Below are 23067 nucleotides of genomic sequence, written 5' to 3'. Positions count from 1 at the left end.
GACCGAGTAAGAAAAGATGGCAAAGGTGTCTGTCTGTCTGTGTGTGTGTGTGTGTGTGTGTGTGTGTGTGTGTGTATGTGTGTGTGTGTGTGTGTGTGTGTGTGTGTGTGTGTGTGTGTGTGTGTGTGTGTGTGTGTGTGTGACTTCACACAAAGCTGACCACTGCAGTAGGGATGAGGTAGGGAGAGAGGAAACCTTACCCTCCTCTCCTCATAGGACAAAGGACAATATCTGCACATTAGAGGCTGTTTGCAATGACTTTCCACACATCCAACCCTTACACACAAGCAGACACACACACAACCACACATCAACACACGCACACAAACACACATACTCACACACAGTTAATGCTGCTGTTCTATTATATATGATTTATTCAACTGTGCGACCAATACACTACCCACTTTATACTTTATATTGCTTGACATAACACATTCATCATTTACACTGTATATCCTATTGTGTTCCAATCAGTCTTATTACTATGATTACTACCTTCCTCTAATTACTTGTTATTTTTTATTTATTATTTTATGATTTTTTTGTACTACTATATTGAGGGAGCTAGCACGCAACCATTTCCAGCCAGGTCACCCGTGATACAAGTCAGTGATACAAGTCAGTATTTGATGTCCATCCATGTCTGAAGACGTCGGGAGATGACGTGGAAACCAGGGGCAACAGTGAGCGCTGTTACCTTGAAGTAGGTTTCAGCATTGTGGACGGGGATGGCGGATGGGCTTAAGCATCTGCCAAGGGCTTGTGGCTGTCTAGATCCCTGCTGTTTGTTGTTGTTGTTTAAAATTTTCCCTGCGAGCTGCCGTGTCTGGAACTGCGAGGAGTAACAGCGTAACCTACATTGCTACCATGACAAAGGCCAAAGCCGGCGGGAGTACCGTTGAGGACAGTGATGTCTCTCTATCACAGGTGAAAGATATTTTAAACAAACAAAAAAAGTTCTACAAGCAGTTACAACAACAATAAAATAGATTCAAGTGTTGTGTCCAATTACTGGTGGAGTCACCTAATAAAAGAATGGACTACCTGACCAGAGGGGTCCAGGACCTGAAGAACCGTTTGTAGTTCTCCCAGGGTCAGCTCGATGAGTTTAAACAGGAGAACGGCAAGATGACAGCAATCCGTAAGTCATTGAGAGAGGACATCAGTTCTGTATATGAATCCATGATAACAATGATGGAGAAATCAGATTATCTCGAGGGACAATCAAGGCTGAACAACAGGGTTGTGGATGGAATTGCAGAATTGTGAGGGAAATGATCTTAGAGAAACTGAAGATGGACCACAGGAAGATTGAGGTCAAGCGCGCCCACAGAACTGTAAAACCCACCTCCGGCCCAGGTGATAGGCCCAGGCCAATAGTGATCAAGTTGCTGAGGTTCAAGGACAAGGTATCTGTTCTGGAAAGAGCCAAGAACTTGAAAGGAACGTACATCTTCCTCAATGAAGACTATCCTGAAGCTGTACGCCAGAAGAGGAAATAACTTATCCCAACCATGAAAGCTGCCAGAGCGCGTGGGGATATTGCTAACATCTGCTATGACAGGCTCATTGTCCACCCTCCCTCCAAAAAGCCTGGAAGGGATGAAAGAGCCAAGCCTATGGGTTCGTAGCTTCAACCCCGCAGCACACACACACACTTACACCCACCAACTGATTGATGGACTGCTGTATATTTTATTTATCTTGCTTTCTTTGCTCTTTTCCATATTATGTCTATCTCTGATAATCTACCTAGGAAAGGGCTGAAGCCCATATTAATATATGTAGCCTTAGAAATAAGGTTCATGAAATCAATAACTTGCAATCAGATAACATTCATATATTAGCCATTTCTGATACTCACTTAGATAATTCATTTGATGATACAGCAGTAGCAATACAAGGATATAACATCTTTAGAAGAGACAGGAATGCTTATGGGGGAGGTGTTGCTTAATATATTCAGAGCCATATCCCGGTAATGCATAGAGAAGATCTTATGTCAAGGGTTATTGAAGTGTTGTGGTTGCAGATTCACCTGGCACATCTAAAGCCTTTTCTTTTGTGGTGTTGCTATAGGCCACCAAGTGCTAACAGTCAGTATCTAAATAATATGTGTGAAATGCTTGATAGTGTATGTGATGTAAACAGAGAGGTCTACTTTCTTGGGGACTTGAATATTGACTGGTTTTCATCAAGCTGTCCACTCAAGAGGAAGCTTCTCACTATAACCAGTGCCTGTAATCTGGTTCAGGTTTTTAATCATCCTACTAGGATGTTTATAAACACTACAGGAACAAGATCATCCAGAATGTATTGATCACATTTTTACTAATACTGTAGAACTTTGTTCTAAAGCTTTATCCATACCCATTGGATGCAGTGATCACAATAAAGTGGCTACATCTAGGAAATCCAAAGTTCAAATAGCTGGACCTAAAATAGTGTATAAGAGATCATAAAAAAGATTTTGCTGTGACTATTATGGGGATGACGTTAAAAATATATATTGCTCTGATGTGATTAATAAGTAGTATCCAGACACTGCACTTGATGAATTTATGAAATTGCTTCTTCCAATCATTGATAAACATGCACCTGTTAAGAAACTGATTGTTAGAACTGTTAATGCTGCATGGATTGATGAGGAATTGAAAAACTGTATGGTTGAAGGAGATGGGGCAAAAGGAGTGGCTAATAAGTCTGGCTGCACATCTAACTGGCTGACTTACTGCAAATTGAGAAATTATGTGACTTAACTCAACATAAATAAGAATAAACTGTATTATGAAGCCAAGATCAATGATATAATTGATTTTAACGATTACTTAATTGGCAAAGTGGGCAAAATTAGGCAGGAAATGCCAACAACGAACAGTGAGCCATCGTACTCATGCATTTAAAAAAAATACATCAAAAGAAAAGCATTGTAAGTTTGAATTTTGTAAAGTCAGTGTGGGAGACGTGGGAAAATTATTGTTATCGATCAATAATGACAAACCTCCCAGCATTGACAACTTAGAAAGCTACTGAGGATGGTAGCTCACTCCATGCCACTCCTATCTGTCATATCTTTATATCTGAGCCTAGAGGAATGTCTTTCTCCTCAGGCCTGGAGGGAAGCCAAAGTCATTCCGGTACCCAAGGGTGGTAAAGCAGCTTTTACTGGTTCTAACAGCAGACCTATCAGCTTGCTGCCAGCTCTTAGCAAACTGTTGGAAAAAATAGTGTTTGACCAAATACAATGCCAATTTCTCTGTAAACAACAGACTTTCAGCATGCTTATAGAGAAGGGCACTCAACATGTACTGCACTGACACAAATGATTGATGATTGGTTGAAAGAAATTGATAATAAGAGATTATGGGAGCTGTACTGTTAGATTTCAGTGCAGCCTTTGATATTCCTGACCATAACCTGTTGTTTAGAAAACGTATGTTTTATAGCTTTTCAACCACTGCCATGTCATGGATTCAGAGCTATCTATCTAATATAACTGAGAGGGTTTTCTTTAATGGAAGCTTCTCTAATGTCAAACATGTAAAGTGTGTTGCACCGCAGGGCAGTTCTCTAGGCCCTCTACTCTTTTCTATTTTTACCAATGATTTGCCACTGGCATTAAACAAAGCATGTGTGTCCATGTATGCTGATGATTCAACCATACACGCATCAGCAACCAAAGCTAATGAAGTCACTGAAACCCTTAACAAAAATGTGCAGTCTGTTTTGGAATGAGTGGCCAGTAATAAACTTGTCCTGAACATCTCTAAAACTAAGAGCATTGTATTTGGTACAAATCATTCCCTAAATTCTAGATCTCAGCTGAATCTGGTAATTAATGGTGTGGCTGTTGAACAAGTTGAGGAGACTAAATAACTTGGTGTTTCCTTAGATTGTAAACTGTCATGGCCAAAACATATAGATTCAATGGTTGTAAAGATGGGGAGAGGTCTGTCCATAATAAAGAGATGGTCTGCTTTTTTGACACCACACTCCACAAAGCAAATCCTGCAGGCTCTAGTGTTATCTTATCTTGATTATTGTTCAGTCATATAGTCAAATGCTGCAAAGAAAGACCTAGTTAAGCTGCAGATGGCCCGGATCAGAGCCGCATGTCTTGCTCTTCATTGTAATCAGAGGGCTAATATTAATACTATGCATGCCAGTCTCTCTTGGCTAAGAGTTAAGGAAAGACTGACTGTGTCACTTCTTTTTATAAGAAACATTAATGTGTTGGAAATTCCTAATTGTTTGCATAGCCAACTTACACACAGCACTGACACACTCACTTACCCCACCAGACATGCCACCAGGTGTCTTTTCACAGTCCCCAGGTCCAGAACAAATTCAAGGAAAAGTACAGTATTATACAGAGTCATGAGTGCATGGAACTCCCTTCCATCTTATACAGTGCAATTGAACAGCAAACCTGGTTTCAAATAACAAATAAAGCAACACCTCACAGCACAATGCCTCTGCCCCATGTGACCTAGAGTGTGCAAAGCTGTCATCAAGGCAAAGGGTGGCTATTTGAAGAATCTCAAATTTAAAATATATTTTGATTTGTTTAACACTTTTTTGGTTACTACATGAAATCCATATGTGTTATTTCATAGTTTTGATGTCTTCAATATTATTATACAATATAGAAAATAGTAAAAATAAAAATACATCCTTGAATGAGTAGGTGTGTCCAAACTTTTGACTGGTACTGTATGTGTAACACAACAATGTATCTGTAACAGATAGATGCACACACACACACACACACACACTTCAAATTGTAAAGTATTTTGTCTGTAATGTCTTTTTCGTTATATGTCAGACCCCAGTAAGACTAGCTGTCACCATTGGTGTCGGCTAATGGGGATCCTAATAAATCAAATCAAAGGTTGCAAGTTCGAATCCAGCAATAGAAAGTTGTTTTTGATATTTTTGTTTTAAGCTTGTCCCAAACCTTAAACCTTACCTTAACGATTCAGAGTCAATACCTAACCTTAAGAATTTGGAGTTAATGCCTGAACCCAAACCTTAATCAATTCAAAATTTGATGTATTACAAACATGGATGAACGTCTAATTCTGATATGAGACTGTGAGAGCTGGTAGGTTACTACACCTTTTATACCTGCTTAAAACTGTGTTTTCGAGACTAAAACAAATTGATTTGATTTGACTATAGCCTCCTACGTCTACAGTCACACTGAAACAGACAAACACACAGCCACACACGGACACACATGCACATAAAACACACACGAATAAACAGAGCGAGAGCGAGAAAGGATTGCTGCAGAGGATAATTCAGCAGAATCACTGTGAGTCTGCACTTCCTGGTTCTACTTCATCATCAATGGCAATTTCCCGTCTACCTCTCTCCTCCTACTCCCCCTCCAACAATAAAGGCGATACAGTGCCTTTGGAAAGTATTCAGATCCCTTGACTTTTTCCACATTTTGTTACGTTACAGCCTTATTCTAAAATGGATTAAATTGTTTTACACACAATACCCCATAATGATAAAGCAAAAAAAGGGTTTTGGAAATGTTTACTCATTTAAAAATAATATAAACTGAAATATCACATTTACATAAGTATTCAGACCCTTTACTCAGTACTTTGTTGAAGCACCTTTGGCAGTGATTACGGCATCAAGTCTTCTTGGATATGACGCTACAAGCTTGGCACACCTGTATTTGGGGAGTTTCTCCTATTCTTCTCTGCAGATCCTCTCAAGCTCTGTCAGGTTGGATGGGGAGCGTCGCTGCACAGCTATTTTCAGGTCTCTCCAGAGATGTTCTATTGGGTTCAAGTCCGGGCTCTGGCTGGGCCACTCAAGGATATTCAGAGACTTGTCCCGAAGCCACTCTTGCGTTGTCTTGGCTGTGTGCTTAGAGTCATCAACCTGTTGGAAGGTGAACCTTCACCCCAGTCTGAGGTCATGAGCGCTCTGGAGCAAGTTTTCATCAAGGATCTCTCTGTACTTTGTTCCGTTCATCTTTGCCTCGATCCTGACTAGTCTCCCAGGACCTTCAATGCGGCAGAAATGTTTTGGTACCCTTCCCCAGATCTGTGCCTTGACACAATCCTGTCTCGGAGCTCTACGGACAATTCCTTCGACCTCATGGCTTGGTTTTTGCTCTGACATGCACTGTCAACTGTGGGGCCTTATATAGACAGGTGTGTGCCTTTCCAAATCATGTCCAATCAATTGAATTTGCCACAGGTGGACTCCAATCAAGTTGTAGAAACATCTGAAGGATGATCATTGGAAACAGGATGCATCTGAGCTCAATTTCGAGTCTCATAGCAAAGGATCTGAATACTCATGCAAGTAAGGTATTTTTATAGGTAATACATTTGCAAAAATGTCTAAAAAACTGTTTTTGCTTTGTCATTATGGGATATTGTGTGTACATAGCAGAGTTTTTGTATTTTTATTATCCATTTTAGAATAATGCTGTAACGTAACAAAATGTGGAAAATGTCAAGGGGTGTGAATACTTTTTGAAGGCACTGTAGCTATCTCTCTCTCTCTCTCTCTTGCTTCTCCTTCATTTTTGAATAAACTAATTTGTTCAAAACTGTTCAACTATTGTCTTTCTCTCACTTTGAGTCAACTACTCGCCATATTTAATGCACTGCAGTGCTAGCTAGCTGTAGTTTATGCATTCATCCTCTGATCCTTTGATTGGGTGGACAACATGTCAGTTCATTCTGCAAGAGCTCTTATAGGTTGGAGGACATCCTCTGGAAGTTGTCATAATTACTGTGTCTATGGAATGGTGTGAGAACCACAAGCCTCCTAGGTTTTGTATTGAAGTCAATGTACCCAGAGGAGAATGGAAGGTAGCTGTCCTCTGGCTACACCATGTTGGTAGCCTACAGAGTGCTGTTGAGGCTACTGTAGACCTTCATTGCAAAACAGTGTGTTTTAATCAATTATTTGGTGAAGTGAATACATTTAGTATAGTTTTAACTTTTTAAATGTTTCACTATCAGGGCAGCAGACTGTAACCCCTACTTACCCAGTGTGTGTGATTATCAGTAAGATACCTTTAGGCTCAAGACACTAACAGGTGCTCAAGAGGATTTAGACTGAAGACAGGAATAGATCAGGCCATTCCCTTATGAAAAAAGATTGCTGTCAGAGTGCAGTATAACTGCAGTACAGTGCAGTATAACTGCAGTTATTCTGCAATTACTGCATCCAAAATGCCAGAGTTGACTGCAGTTACTGCACTTTTACTGCAGTAATTTTGCAGTGTAACTGCAGTTAGAGTGCAGTGTAACTGCAGTTCAACTGCAGTACACTGCAGTTATTCTGCAATTACTGCGTCCAAAATACTACAGTTGACTACAGTTACTGCACTTTTACAGCAGTTTCAAAAATGCAATCTTTTTTGTAAGGGTTAACTCTCCCTTCCAAACACCATACTGCTCCATACTGTGTGAAGAGGTTGTTGAGGGGTAGACCTGTGTGCTGATATTGATATTGACAACAACACTTCCTCAGAGGTCTCTGTATTAGGGAAACTATGGGACACACACACACACACACACACACACACTACTCTCCAGATCTCAGTAAGTCAGACTCAGCAGAACAGAATAACTGGATCACGCCAAATCAGCTGACCGGTACTGAGCAGTACTGACCAGTACTGACCCGTCATCAACATGGCCTGATAGAGGCTTTAGGTTGCCTGCCAGTCAGTCACTGTTGGTTAGTCCACTCACTGGATTACTGCGGCCACTGTGGCAGTAAGAGGAACACTGACTAAGAAACACTAGACTACCTCTCCTGGATGGCAGAAGACTGGGAGAAGGTTACATTTTATAGACTAAAACTCTACATTTCCATATGGAACCAGTGGACTGGACACTGGTAATCAGTGTTAGGGTTAAGACTGGATTACTGGTTCCCTCTGGCAGCATTACCAACACTGACTCCTAAATGGGAGAAGAATGAAAGAAACTGGACACTGTGCCGCTACAACATGTTTCTGGTCAAGGTAAGAAGCAGAGACTAATAGAGGTTATGGTCTATCCAGTGTAGTTTTATTACATATTTTTTAATGTAGCAAATTTGCTAAGTTGGCATGATGCTAATGTTCCCTTCCTGACCTGAGACAACCAAAGCCATGGTTCTGGTGCACTAGCAGGGATAGCTGGCTTGGTTGTTGGTAGTGTTGTGGTGAAATTTGGTTAGAGGCGTACGTGCCATCATAGAGATGGACCGTGTCAATTAAACACATGATCCCATGTGCTGTTAGCTTTAGCTAAACTTGAATTGATCCACCCTGTGAAGATGTAAACCATTACTTTAGTCTTTGGTGTCTGTGGGTTCTGTTGATATGAACACCTCTTCATATTGGGTTTATGTCTGGTGTGTGTGTATGTTCTTATACATTTGCGTGCGAATGTCTGAGTATATACTGTATGTAGGTGTGTGTAAGTGATGCTAGTTGATGCTTACATGTGTAATCTGTAGAGCATGTCTGTACTCTTTCTCTCTACTGTCACTCACACTCAGTGGATTACACACAGACCTGACTTAAACCATGAACCTGACAGACCTCTCCCTAGGTGGTTTAAAGAGTGTGTGTGCCTGCATTTGTGTGTATAGTATGTGCGCACGTGAGTGTGTGTGTGTCACCCCAGGTCATGTTGCTGTGTGTTCTTCCTGCTATAGGGGGCTAAGCTCTTCTCTAATCTGCCTAGACTGGCTTAACTACTACTTGATAAACCACTCAGTGCTACAACTCTCCACATGCAGGCCAACTTACTACATGTGTAATGAGAGATTTTATGTCCATCTCCCCCATGTTAAGGAATATGGGTAATGGTAGAGTGGCATGTAGATGAGTATAACTGGGTTACTAATGGTGGGCTGTGATAAATTAGAAGAAGGAGGTAGAGGAGTGGTAGAGGGAGAGATGAAGGAGGTAAAGGAGTGGTAGATGGAGAGATGAAGGAGGAGAAGGAGGTAGAGGAGTGGTAGAGGGAGAGATGAAGGAGGTAGAGGAGTGGTAGGGGGAGAGATGAAGGAGGAGAAGGAGGTAGAGGAGTGGTAGAGGGGGAGATTAAGAAGGTAGAGGAGTGGTAGAGGGAGAGATGAAGGAGGAGAAGGAGGTAGAGGAGTGGTAGAGGGAGAGATGAAGAAGGAGAAGGAGGTAGGGGAGTGGTAGATGGAGAGATGAAGGAGGAGAAGGAGGTAGGGGAGTGGTAGATGGAGAGATGAACACCTCAGACAAGTGGAACAAAGACTTAATGGATCTCTCTTTGTCTGCACTCCCTTCACCTGTGTGTGTGTGTGTGTGTGTATGTATGTATGTGTGTGTGTGTGTGTGTGTGTGTGTGTGTGTGTGTGTGTGTGTGTGTGTGTGTGTGTGTGTGTGTGTGTGTGTGTGTGTGTGTGTGTGTGTGTGTGTGTGTGTGTGTGTGTGTGTGTGTGTGTGTGTGTGTGTGTGTGTGTGTGTGTGTGTGTGTGTGTGTGTGTGTGCGTGTGTCCAGACGTGCTGCTGCTGACAGACTGTTTCACGCCCCTGTGCTCCTAACCCCAGACTGATGCCTCACTGACCTCTGACATCACACAGTGAGAGGGGTCAGGGGTCAATGTCACTCAGTCTCTACGGCTCCAGAGGAGGGTTGGGAGGATTTATTAAAGGGCAATATGGAAGACGAAGAGAGGGAGAGAAGGAGAGAGTGATCTTGAAAAATAAAATAAAATATCTGATCTTCTGCCAGACATGCTGTATTGTTGAAATGTCGGAGTAGAGTAGACTGTGGTTGCGGTCATGCGGTCAGAGTTATAAACCACTTCTAGAACCCTTAACGACCGTGCTCTGAATGGTGTGACCACACACACAGATATTATTTTCAGATCTCAATGCAATGTTTCCTAATAGTTTTATTGTCTGAAATCGACTAGTGATATCTTACAGACACAGTAATCGTCTAGCAATTGTCTAATAGTTCATTGATTGTTGTTGTCATATGGATATCCATATGACATTGGGAATTATCTTATTTATAGATTGGTAGATCACCTTTCACTCTGGTGAGTGTTGTTTATACACCTATTTGCATTGTAAACATCACCTTTTACAATATTTGCTGTTTGTCATTGTCCAGCGTTCAGCTCTTACCGACCTTTTCTTCCCCTCCAACCCTGTTCCATCCCCAGTGTAAACTCTGCTGGATGGGGGCCAGTGCCTGGAGCACATGTCATAACATATTTATCTGTTCGGGACACTGCCATAATTTTCATGTGGACATGCTGCTAAACAAGTGGCCCATCAAGACAGATAGCATATCAGTCTGCCCCCAGTGGTGTATAGCCCTGGTAAAGCCTCAAGGTTATGAGCTCTGTCTCACTGTCACATCCTGCTGTTTATCACAACATCCCCCTCTTTCTCTCCGTTTACCCCACATACACCAACATCCCCCTATCTCTTCCTATCTCTTCCCCCCGTCCCTCTGACTCACTCTGTCTCTCTGTTTTTAGATCAGCGCTGGTTAAAGGCAGAGAAAGAATCGGGTACATGACATTCCAGGGGGCCCGTACCCCAAAAACAAAAACAACCCATGCTGACGCCTCCAATTTTCAATTTCCTCTCCTTCACCCCCTCCCTTTCTTCTCCTTAGGGCCTATTCCACCCTCTCTCACTCTTTTTATCCTCCTTCCAACCCCTGTCTCCCTCGCTTATCCTATCCTCCACCCCTTGCACCCACTACCCCTCCTCTCCTCTACCCCTTTCCATGTTACATAAGGCTCCAGTCAGACCCAGCACACACACACACCCACACCCACACAGAGACTCAGACCGTCTTTGTGTTTGTCTGGTGTTTCTCTGTGAGCGGTGGTGTCCAGGCCTTAATGAGGAGCCACAAAGACCTATTGATAGAGACCCAGTGTGAAGGAATCTCAGCCCAGCCAAGAGCACCCTGTTTGGGCATTAACTGTCCCAGGCGCACACTCTGCACAAAGACCTCCAGTGTGGACCGAGACCCTGAAAGGGCACAGAGAAAGAGAGAGAGAGAGAGAGAGAGAGAGAGAGAGAGAGAGAGAGAGAGAGAGAGAGAGAGAGAGAGAGAGAGAGAGAGAGAGAGAGAGAGAGAGCGAGAGGGAGGGAAAGAAAGAGTGAGAGAAAGAGAGAGAGAGCGACTCATCATAATTTTGAGTGAGAAAGATATGCGAGTCAAAAAGGGGGAAGGAGAGACAGAAAGAGAGAGAGAGAAAAAGGAGAGGCTCATCAAGAGAGAATCACATATTAGCCGCCTCTGTGATTATCTGTGTCTCATACAGTCTCATGCTTCCTCTCCCCCTCTCCTCTCCTCCTCTCCTCCTCTCCTCTCCTCCTTATCTTCTTCCTCATCTTCCTCTCTGTTATCTGCCATTCTGAGTTCCACCTTCTGCCCTCTTTATGCCAGTCAGCCAGTCTGACCGGTGCTCAGTTCTCAGAGGATCCGTTCTCAGAGAGGAATACACAGCTATAGTTCTGTTCTGTGGAGACACTTCTGGTCTGGTTGTTGACAGTGACTCATATGGCTCATATGGAGACACCTCTTCGTTGGAGATAGAGCTGCTTGTTGGATATGGTTCTGGAGAACTTCTTAAGGACTTACAATTGGTGTGGCTGCTGGACATTTGCTCTGTGTGTTTTATGAAGGCATTCTGTGCTGGACATACATGACATTCCACATTCTTTGAGATGATTTGTGTTTTCTCTGTGTGGTATGTGAACGTTCTGAATGCCACACAAATGGTCGAAGGATACGGAGTTGTGTATAAAGGTTCTACTGGAGTGTTCTAAGTTGTCCTGGATGGGTTCTAAATGTTCTAGATCAGAAGAACAATGACACTGGCAGCACAACTGGAGGACCTAGAAGTCACTTTGGAACACATGCTCATGGACGTATTCGTAAGTGGACACAAAAACTATTTATTTATCTCTTCCCTCTCTTTTTTCCCGCCTATTCCATTTTATCATTCTCTTTTCCATTGAGTGGTTTGAATAAAAAGCTTTTGAAAGTCAAAGCCTTTCACTATCTATCCTTTCCTTCTCTCTCTTCAATATCCCTCTCTCTTCCTATCTCTCTCTCTTCCTATCCCTCTCTTTTACTCTCTCCATCTCGCTCCTCAGTGTAATTGTGGTTATAGGCCAGAGGCCAGCATATGTTCATGTCCTGTCCAGATGTTTGACTAATCAGCAAAGAGAAGAGTGAAGTCATTAAACTATAGTAGTATACACCAGTGGTATAGACTGTAGCATGCACTGAGTAGTTTTGGTTTAGAGTGGTATAATTAAGCAATAAGGCCAGAGGAGGTGTGGTAGATGGCCATATACCACGGCTAAAGGCTGTTTTATGTACGATGCAACACGGAGTGCCTGGACACAGCCCTTAGCTGTGGTATAGTGGCCATATATCACAAACCCCAGAGGAGCCATATTGCTATTATAAACTGGTTACCAATGTAATTAGAGCAGTAAAACTACATTCGTTGTCATACCCGTGGTATATGGTCTGATATACCATGGCTTTCAGCCAATCAGCATTCAGGGCTCAAACCACACAGTTTATAATCCAACATAATGTTGAAGATGGTTGCTATAGCTCAGTTGGTTGGAGCATGAGACTGGAAGTTATACTAAGAGAGAGAGAGAGAGAGAGAGAGAGAGAGAGAGAATACGTAATATATACGATAGTCATTTGTATTTATTATGGATCCCCATTAGCTGCTGCCAGCAGCTACTCTTCCTGGGGTCCAGAATCTGTTGTCAGTAATGCTTCAGTAGAGGTAGATCACAGCCGCTCCTGTGGTCTAGAATACATTAGGACATGATAAACTGTGTTCAGCAACCATACAGCAGACCCACACACACACACACACACACACACACACACACACCACACACACACCACACACCACACACACACCCACGTGATGTAAATATGACTTTCCCCTGGTAGCTTTTATTGTTTCCATAATGAGTTGAGTGGTTAAGATGCAGTTTCTTCTTCAAATCGTTTACAGGCTAAGGCATCTGTCACAAATGAATAATATCATCTAGCATACAGTTTTCTCACTTTTGATATAACCCATTGATAGCTGAGCTGTACAACATTGATCCCTGTACAACAGTGAAGTCAGTACAACATTGATGTCAGTACAACTTTGACGTAAGTGCAACATTGATGTGAGTACATCAACACAACATAGATGTCAGTACAACGTTTCACAAATTCACGTTTGAAATCAGCCAAATGTAATTGGATAATGTGGATATGATTCTAGCTAGTACCGTGTGTGTGTTGTGTTTGAGGCTGGCAATAATACGAGGATGGTAAAGATTGGGAGTGTTGGGACTATTATTCATGCACTACATGTGAGGTGGAAACTGACAGGCAGGAACAACATGTCCTTCGTCTACACTTCCTCACAGCATCATAATTAGCAGCCTTATTTATTTTGTCTAAGTGCCGCAGGAGGCTACAAAATATTCAAATTGCTCTGAGTGATCGGCATACACAGCCACAGAGTCACTCACGCACACAGTCACACTATGCACTTGCACGCACACATACGCAAGCAAGCAAGCACACACACACACACATACACAGAAACAGCCGCACACGCACATGCACACACACACACACGCAAGCAAACACATACACAAACACACAAGCAAGCACAAACACCTGCATGCATACCGTGGGCTGTCCCTATTTTGCATGAATAGGTCTGTGTGTGTGTTACATATTCTCTGTAGGGGATATACAGTATTGTAGTAAGTAGACACCATTAGAGTACTGTAAAGTATAGTATCAGAGGACATTAAAGCAATGTACTTCCTTACACTCGACTGGGCTGTAATGCCTGCATGGAATTCTGTAAAATGAATAACAACAGAGAATCTATGAGTTATAGTGTTTGAGTGTGACGGCGTTGTTTGAGTGAGATAAATGTCTGTGGGTTAGTGTGTGTGTATGTGGGCCTGCGTGCATGTGTTTGTATGTGTGCGTATGTATTTATGGTGCTGTAACTCTATTCTGGCTATTGTCTGGAATCTTAACCATAAACAGCAACACTGGCAAGAGGAGAGAAAAAAAAGGCATTTCTAGAAACACACACACCCCAGACGAGGGACCATAGGGATGAATCAGAGCGCTGTAGGCAGAGACTGGCTGGGCTCCCAGTAAATTAAATCTAAACAATGCCAAGACTTTACCATGGGGAACAATCTCTCCAACTCAGATCCCCATTCAAATCATAAAATACACACACACACGCACACAGGCCTATACAAACACACACACATTTTAAATACTTTATTCGAATCCACAAATCACATTACATCATGAATAAACACATACACCAGGTGCATTGTTTGAGGAAAAATCTGTTCTTATTAGTAGTCATTAATGTACTGCTTGTTACGGCATTGTTCTCTCTCTCTCTCTCTCTCTCTCTCTCTCTCTCTCTCTCTCTCTCTCTCTCTCTCTCTCTCTCTCTCTCTCTCTCTCTCTCTCTCTCTCTCTCTCTCAAACACACACACACACACACACTCCGTTATTTGTGTCTGGAGCTGGCTAGGCTGGTTTTGTGGTGATTAGGTGGGGTAGAGTGTGTGTTTCAGGAGAGTGTGCCAGGGAATGGTGGGGGTTACTGTATGTGAATCTTATTAGAACCCTTCACTCTGTCTGTGAATGTCTGATGTGTGCCTTTTCCTGTGTGTGTTATTAGGGGTTCCAGCTGCAAAGCTGGCGATTATTATTATTCCCGTTCCACCAACATTTGTTGAAAATATGCAAATTCCTGTGAGATGGTAAGGCCTAGGAGGGTCCAACCTGGCATGATGGTAAAAGGCCAAAGGCCACACCCTTTCATGCAATGCTATTCCAATTGGCCACATGGTGGCCCTATAACAAGCAAATGAAAATGCAAACTTTGAAAACTCATGCCCCTCACCCTGTGTGACCTACAGTTGTGAAATTTGGTACATATGTCCCACTCCTCACAAGAAACACATTTGCCTGAATGACCCATAAGGTCCGCCATGATGGTTTTTCTGCCACTTATAATTTTGTGAAAAACACTTAAAATGCTACTCCACTGGCACCGAATGGCTGATCTGCATGAATCTTTGATATATGGACTCAATGCAATATTTTCCAGGCTAGTATGTCAAACAACATTGGCCGCTACTAACCATATAAATCAGACACGCATATTCGTAATGTAACAAAGCTTGGTACACATCTTCCAAACTCTGTCAAGACTCAACATATGCAAGCACAATCAGATCGACCACACGGTGGTGCTATAACGGGCATATGTTTATATATCTTGATCTGTTTGACTTCGATTTATGAAATTTGGCACACATGCTCAAGGATATGAATATAGCTAACCTATATAGTATGGTTCAGTTTAGTTGCATGGCGCTGTTGGACAGGAAAAGCAATTTATGCAAGCTCATTGGCTTTTAGCGGCCATATTGCTAGATTCTTGGAAAATATTGCATTTGAAGATGTGCATCCATACTTACTATATACCAAGTTTTGTGGCGATCGTTTCAGAGGTTCTTGAGAAGAAGACGTTTAAATTAGTCAAAATCATTGGTCCAAAATTAGGGTTGCAAAAAAAAAGGTCAGATTACCTGTTTTGAACAATGGATGCCAACAATGGACAGAGAGCAAGAGGAGTAGGAGGGAGAGGCAGGGGACAACAACGAGGACAAATTCAAAGACGAAGAGTTGGAAGAGGAGTAAGAGGAAGAGGAAGAGGAAGAGGAAGAGGAAGAAGAGGACAAGGGCAGGAAGGAGAAGGAAGGAGAGCCATCTCTGATGAGATTAGGGCAACACTTGTTGATCATGTGATCAACCACGGTTTGACCATGAGAGAGGCTGGACTGAGAGTCCAGCCCAACTTGAGTCGATTTACAGTGGCGTCCATAATTCGAACCTTCGTAAATGAGAACAGGTATGCAACTATCTAATGACTATTTTAGCATTACAGTAATGTACTGTAAAATACGTATGACTGCATAGTATTGCATAAACATTTGTAACTCTAAGCCATCCATTTACTGCGCTACATTGAATGAATGAGGTTGTTATCATGCTGTACTACATTTTATTTGTACATTGTTTACAGTTCCTATGTTGAACACATACTGTGTTTGAATTCTGTACAGAGTGGAAAGGCAAAGACATCATGGAGGACGAGGACGCTTGTTTACAGATGTACAAGAGACTGCAATTATAAATATGGTTTTGGCCAACAATGCAATTAGGATTCGAGAGATTAAAGAGCATATCTTGAATAATGACACCATATTTAACAACATCAATGCTGTAAGCCTGTCGACCATACAACGCATCCTCCAACGGCACCAAGTGACGATGAAACAACTTTACAAGGTGCCATTTGACAGAAACTCTGACAGAGTCAAGAATCTGCGACATGACTTTGCAGAGGTATGTATGCAACACTACTTCCAGTACTTCAGACATACCATATTTACTCATCTGTATATCCTTTTGTCTGTTACAGAGAGTATTGGAGATGGATGCCCATGTAATTCACCATTAATTTATTTATGTGGATGAGGTTGGCTTCAACCTCACCAAAACCAGGCGCTGCGGAAGAAATGTAATAGGACAGAGGGCAATTACCAATGTCCCTGGAGTGTGGGGGTAATATAACTGTGTGCTGCCATCACTCAAAACGGGGTCCTCCATCACAATGCCACACTGGGTCCGTACAACACCGGCCATATGCTCACTTTTCTGGATGCAATTTACACAATGCTTGTCCCTGCTCTAGATCGGGAGCCTGCTAGATTTGTGGTTATATGGGACAATGTTAGTTTTCACTGGGCTTTTCTGGTCCAAAACTGGTTTGCCACCCATCCACAATTTTAGTTTGTACCCCCCCTACCAATTCCTGGACTGCCCCCCCGGGACCCCACACACACAGTTGTGTTCTTTACTGTATTCTAAAGAATGTACTTTTGGTTTACATATGTTTATGGTTTTGTTGTATGCTACTGTATACAACAGTAATGTTTGGCCTAATAAATATGTTCTGTTTCTACATTGCATTGGTGTTTACAGTGTACTTGTTACCCCTCTCAGCAGATTACTTTCACTGTAGAACATTGTACTGAAATGTAGATATAAGCCTATGAAAGACCAAAGAGCTTTAGATTTAGAACAACAGTGGGTTTACATGGTATATCCAAAGATTTACTATTACGAAAGAAGTGTTTGCCATTTGATGCAAATGCTTCATTCTGACATGTGTTTATGGCATTTTGAATGCAGTGTTACATTTTGAAGGAGATGTGAGGCATTTTGCATTTTGTGTGTGCAGTTTTGGGAATTGTGTGTCGAGTTTTGAAAAAAGGAGACATAGTTTTGAAAACGTGTGTAAGCAGTTGGAAAAAACTGTAAATTAATTCCCTGGTTTTCCAGAAATCCTGGTTGGAGGATTTCTTGTTAACAGGAGGTAAATCCTCCAACCGGGATTTCGGGAAACATGGTGGCACTGTGTGCGTGTGTTCTTGTCCCGTATGTCAGGGTGCTGTGTGTATGTTCAACTGAAATAGGTCATAGTGTATCTTGCCTGAGGCATTAAATTATGTATTCTCCTCCTGTTAAGATTATTGAGAACTGGAGGCCTTTATCATTACTGTGGTTGGGCTAAAAGGTTCCTTCAAAATGCTTATCGCATATTCAAAATATTTTACTTTTTAGTAAGCTTACACAGAGGATGGACTTTGTCACGGTTTCGGCCGAGGCTGCCTCTCTCCCTTGTTCGGGCAGGCTTCGGCGTTCGTTGTCTCCGGAATACTAGCTGCCACCGTTGTATGTTTCATGTTCGTTTGCTTTTGTCTGAGTGTTGTCACACCTGTTTTCATTTAGTGTCATTAGTGTCCTATTTAGTTCCCGTTGTGTTTGTCAGGTGTTGTGTATTATTGATTGTGTCAGACGTGTTTTCGCTCGGTTGAGCTTCTCTCCACTGCGCTGGAGTTTACGCACCTGTTTGTGCGCTGTTTTGTTTCTTTTTTCGCCTTCGTGCGTATTTCGCCTTCGGGCAAGTGTTGTCCGTTTGCCGTGTTTCGGCTTAATACAAGTCTGTTGGATTATCCGTCTGCGTCCTGCGTTTGATTCCGCCACTGCACCTACAGCACGCCTTGACAGAATAATACACCACAATGGAATCAGCAGGAGCCGCAGCAGCCCAGGCGACTCTGGAGGACAGGGTCCGGGAGCAAGGGGACCAGATCCTGCAGATGGGGCCGCAATGCAGGAGGTGATCACCACCATCCGAGGCTGGGGGACGCCTCCACCGCCACCCTCCGTGCCAGCACCATCGGCCAGTCAGCCTATTCCCGCACCAGAACCCCGAGGAGTCCGACTCTCGCTCCCGAGGGCTTACGATGGGACCGCGGCCGGGTGCCAGGGTTTCCTTCTCCAGGTGGAGCTGTACCTGGCCACCGTGCATCCGGCGCCCTCGGGACATGAGAGCGTGTCCGCCCTGATCTCCTGCCTGTCCGGGAAGGCGTTGGAATGGGCCAACGCGGAGTGGAGGAGGATCGACGCGGACACCATAACGTACAACGAGTTCTCCCGCCGCTTCAAGGCGGTGTTTGACCATCCCCCGGAGGGGAAAGCGGCGGGGGAGCGTCTGGTCTTCCTCCGGCAGGGGAGGAGGAGTGCTCAGGAGTTCGCCCTCGAATTCCGTGACTCTAGCGGCAGATGCAGGGTGGAATGATCGGGCCCTCGTCGATCACTACAGGTGTAGTCTACGAGAGGACGTCCGTCGGGAGCTGGCCTGTAGGGACACCAGCCTCACGTTCGACCAGTTGGTCGACATGTCCATCAGGCTGGATAACCTGCTAGCTACCCGCGGGCGTTCCGAGGGGGTCCGTCCATTTCACCCTCCAGCGCTTCCGAGCCGTGCCCCATGGAGCTCGGGGGCGCTGGCGCTAGAGAGAGGAGGGGTCGGCTTACTAGGGGGTCCATCCCTTGCACCAACTGTGGTCGGGAGGACACACCGCGGCTAGGTGCTGGGGATGGCCTCCTAGGGGAGAGGACGACAGGTCCCGCACTGGGGATTCCCTCCAGGTGAGTAGGCGCCCCACTCACCCAGAGCTCTCTGTTGCACATTTTTGTATGCCTGTGCGTTTTCCACAGGTAGCACCTCATTCCCAGCATAAGGCGCTGGTAGATTCAGGCGCGGCTGGGAATTTTATTGATAAAAAGTTTTGTTTAGCGTTAGGGGATTCCCCTTCTTCCTGTTGATGTTCCTTTCCCCGTTCATGCCCTAGATATCCGTCCGTTGGGTACGGGCTTGATCAGGGAGGTCACGGCGCCACTTAGGATGTGTGCGCAGGGGGGTCATCAGGAGATGATTCAGCTATTTCTGATTGACTCTCCCTGCGTATCCGGTGGTGCTGGGCATGCCCTGGTTGAGTACCCATAACCCATCCATTTCGTGGCAGGAGAGGGCTCTGATGGAGTGGTCTGCTCAGTGTGTGGGTAGATGTTTGGGCGTTTCCGTAGGGGCTACCTCGGTGGAGAGTCCAAACCAGGTGCCCGCATTGCACGTTCCCCCTGAGTATGGGGATTTGGCTATTGCGTTTAGTAAGGCGAGGGCGACGCAGTTGCCGCCCCATAGGCAGGGAGATTGTGCGATAGACCTCCAGGCAGGAGCTGCGCTCCCACGGAGCCATGTGTATCCTCTGTCTCAAGAGGAGAAGAAAGCTATGGAGACTTACATAGAAGAATCTCTGAGACAAGGATACATACGGCCTTCCACTTCCCCTGCGTCCTCAAGTTTCTTTTTTGTGAAGAAAAAGGATGGTGGTTTGCGCCCGTGCATCGATTACCGTGGTCTCAATCAGATTACGGTGAAGTACAGTTATCCACTCCCGCTGATTGCGACCATGACTGAGTCGTTGCATGGGGCGCGTTTCTTCACTAAATTAGATCTCAGGAGCGCGTACAACTTGGTGCGCATCAGGGAGGGCGATGAATGGAAGACAGCCTTTAGTACCACCTCGGGCCATTACGAGTATCTGGTCATGCCATACGGGTTGATGAACGCTCCGTCAGTTTTCCAATCATTTGTGGATGAGATCTTCAGGGACATGCAGGGGCAGGGGGTGGTTGTGTACATTGATGACATTCTCGTGTACTCGCCTACCCGTGTCGAGCATGTGGCCCTGGTGCGTAGAGTGTTGCGGAGGCTGGTGGAGCACGACCTGTATGTGAAGGCAGAGAAGTGTCTGTTTTTCCAGGAGTCGGTCTCCTTTTGGGGTATCAGTTGTCTGCGTCAGGGGTGAAGATGGAGGTAGACCGGGTGTCGGCCGTGCGTAATTGGCAAACACCAACCACTGTGAAGGAGGTGCAGCAGTTTTTGGGGTTTGCGAATTACTACCGGAGGTTTATCCGGGGGTTTTGGACAGGTGGCAGCTCCCATCACGTCTCTTTTGAAGGGGGGTCCGGTGCGTCTGCAGTGGTTGGCCGAGGCGGACAGGGCGTTTGGGAGGCTGAAGGACCTGTTTACCTCGGCCCCGGTGCTGGCGCATCCGGATCCCTCTTTGCCGTTCCAGGTAGAGGTGGACGCGTCAGAGGCCGGTCTAGGAGCCGTGCTTTCACAACGGTCTGGCGCGCCACCTAAACTCCGCCCCTGTGCCTTTTATTCTAAGAAGCTCAGTCCGGCGGAGCGGAACTATGACGTAGGGGACAGGGAGCTGTTAGCCGTGGTACAGGCCCCTAAAGGTGTGGAGGCACTGGCTTGAGGGGGCTCAACACCCTTTCCTCATTTTGACGGACCACCGTAACCTGGAGTACATCCGGGCAGCGAGGAGGTTGAACCCTCGCCAGGCAAGATGGAATATGTTCTTGACCAGGTTTACTTTTAAGATCACGTACATCCCTGGGTCACAGAATGGTAAGGCAGATGCGCTGTCTCGGCGGTATGACACAGAGGAGAGGTCCGTGGAGCCCACTCCCATACTGCCGGAGTCGTGTCTGGTGGCACCGGTAGTGTGGGAGGTTGATGCTGAACTCGAGCGGGCGTTACGCACCGACCCTAGTCCACCACAGTGCCCGGAGGGTCGGAAGTACGTTCCGCTCGAGGTTCGGGATCGATTGATCTATTGGGCTCACACGTCACCCTCCTCTGGACATCCGGGTATCGGCCGGACAGTGCACTGTCTTAGTGCCAAGTACTGGTGGCCCACGTTGGCAAGGGATGTGAGGGTTTATGTTTCCTCCTGCTCGGTGTGCGCCCAGTGTAAGGCGCCTAGACATCTGCCTAGGGGTAAGTTACTACCCCTGCCCGTGCCACAACGACCATGGTCCCACCTCTCGGTGGATTTCCTTACTGACCTTCCTCCTTCACAGGGGAATACCACTATACTGGTCGTTGTGGACCGGTTTTCTAAGGCCTGTCGTTTGCTCCCCATGCCGGGCCTTCCTACCGCCCTGCAAACTGCCGAAGCCCTATTCACCCATGTGTTCCGGCACTACGGGGTACCCGAGGATATTGTGTCTGATCGGGGTCCCCAATTTACCTCCAGAGTCTGGAGGGCCTTTATGGAGCGGTTGGGGGTCTCGGTGAGCCTCACCTCGGGTTACCACCCGGAGAGTAATGGGCAGGTGGAACGTGTAAACCAGGATGTGGGCAGGTTTCTTAGAACATACTGCCAGGACCGGCCGGAGGAGTGGGAAGGTACGTTCCCTGGGCCGAAATGGCCCAGAATTCCCTACGCCATTCCTCCACTAACCTAATCCCTTTCCAATGTGTGTTAGGTTACCAGCCGGTTCTGGCACCCTGGCAGCAGAGCCAGATCGAGGCTCCTGCGGTGGATGAGTGGGCGAGGCGCTCGGAGGAGACATGGAACGCTGCACACGTCCACCTGCAGCGGGCCCTCCGACGTCATAAGGCGGCGCTGATCTCCACCGCAGTGAGGGACCGGTGTACGCACCTGGTGATCGAGTCTGGCTCTCTACCAGGAACCTGCCCCTCCGCCTGCCCTGTCGGAAACTGGGTCGGCGGTTTGTAGGGCCATTTAAAGTCCTGGGAAGGTTGAACGAGGTGTGTTATAAATTACAGCTACCTGTTGAATATAAAAGTATTAACCCCTCGTTCCATGTGTCCCTTCTCAGGCCGGTGGTAGCTGGCCCACTCCAAGACAGTGAGATCAGGGAGACTCCTCCGCCCCCATTGGACATCGAGGGGCACCGGCGTACTCCGTGAGGTCCATCTTGGATTCGAGACGTCGGATGGGGGTCTCCAGTATCTAGTGGAGTGGGAGGGTACGGTCCGGAGGAGCGGTGCTGGGTGCCGAGGAGAGACATTTTGGACCCGTCTCTCCTGACGGAATTCCATCGTGGGCACCCGACGCGCCCGGCTCCAGCGTCCTCCGGGTCGTCCCCGAGGCCGGAGTCAGCGCACGTCTGGAGCCGCGCGTCAAGGGGGGGGTACTGTCACGGTTTCGGCCGAGGCTGCCTCTCTCCCTTGTTCGGGCAGGCTTCGGCGTTCGTTGTCTCCGGAATACTAGCTGCCACCGTTGTATGTTTCATGTTCGTTTGCTGTTGTCACACCTGTTGTCACACCTGTTTTCATTTAGTGTCATTAGTGTCCTATTTAGTTCCCGTTGTGTTTGTCAGGTGTTGTGTATTATTGATTGTGTCAGACGTGTTTTCGCTCGGTTGAGCTTCTCTCCACTGCGCTGGAGTTTACGCACCTGTTTGTGCGCTGTTTTGTTTCTTTTTTCGCCTTCGTGCGTATTTCGCCTTCGGGCAAGTGTTGTCCGTTTGCCGTGTTTCGGCTTAATACAAGTCTGTTGGATTATCCGTCTGCGTCCTGCGTTTGATTCCGCCACTGCACCTACAGCACGCCTTGACAGACTTGCAGTCTTTACTAGTTAATTATGGACAGCAATGTAATTTTTCCTCCTGATGAACAAGATAAAATAGGATATCTTCCATTAAAATAACATAATGAAAGATGTGTTTTAATTTCAGACATGTCTGA

At 45.4% G+C, this 23067-nt stretch overlaps 1 protein-coding gene across 3 annotated transcripts in view; it reads left to right on the top strand.

Moving 5' to 3' along the window:
• LOC121531944 (FERM domain-containing protein 4A) overlaps nucleotides 1–23067 on the top strand; it is a 198470-nt gene that overhangs the window by 71823 nt on the left and 103580 nt on the right. The window contains exon 1 of one of the 3 annotated variants that reach the window (XM_041837528.2): nucleotides 7756–8017. The exons of the other annotated variants lie outside the window; for them this stretch is intronic. Within the exon in view, the coding sequence (XP_041693462.1) occupies nucleotides 8003–8017 (15 nt within the window). The 5' untranslated portion in view covers nucleotides 7756–8002. Of the gene's footprint in view, nucleotides 1–7755; nucleotides 8018–23067 lie in introns of those variants that run through there. 3 annotated transcript variants of the gene reach the window in all.

This window comes from Coregonus clupeaformis, chromosome 19 (genome assembly GCF_020615455.1).
Source record: "Coregonus clupeaformis isolate EN_2021a chromosome 19, ASM2061545v1, whole genome shotgun sequence".
NCBI classification, from domain to species: Eukaryota; Metazoa; Chordata; class Actinopteri; order Salmoniformes; family Salmonidae; genus Coregonus; species Coregonus clupeaformis.
The sequence above is the reverse complement of the archived record's forward strand: the minus strand, read 5'-3'. Positions and strand labels throughout refer to the sequence as shown.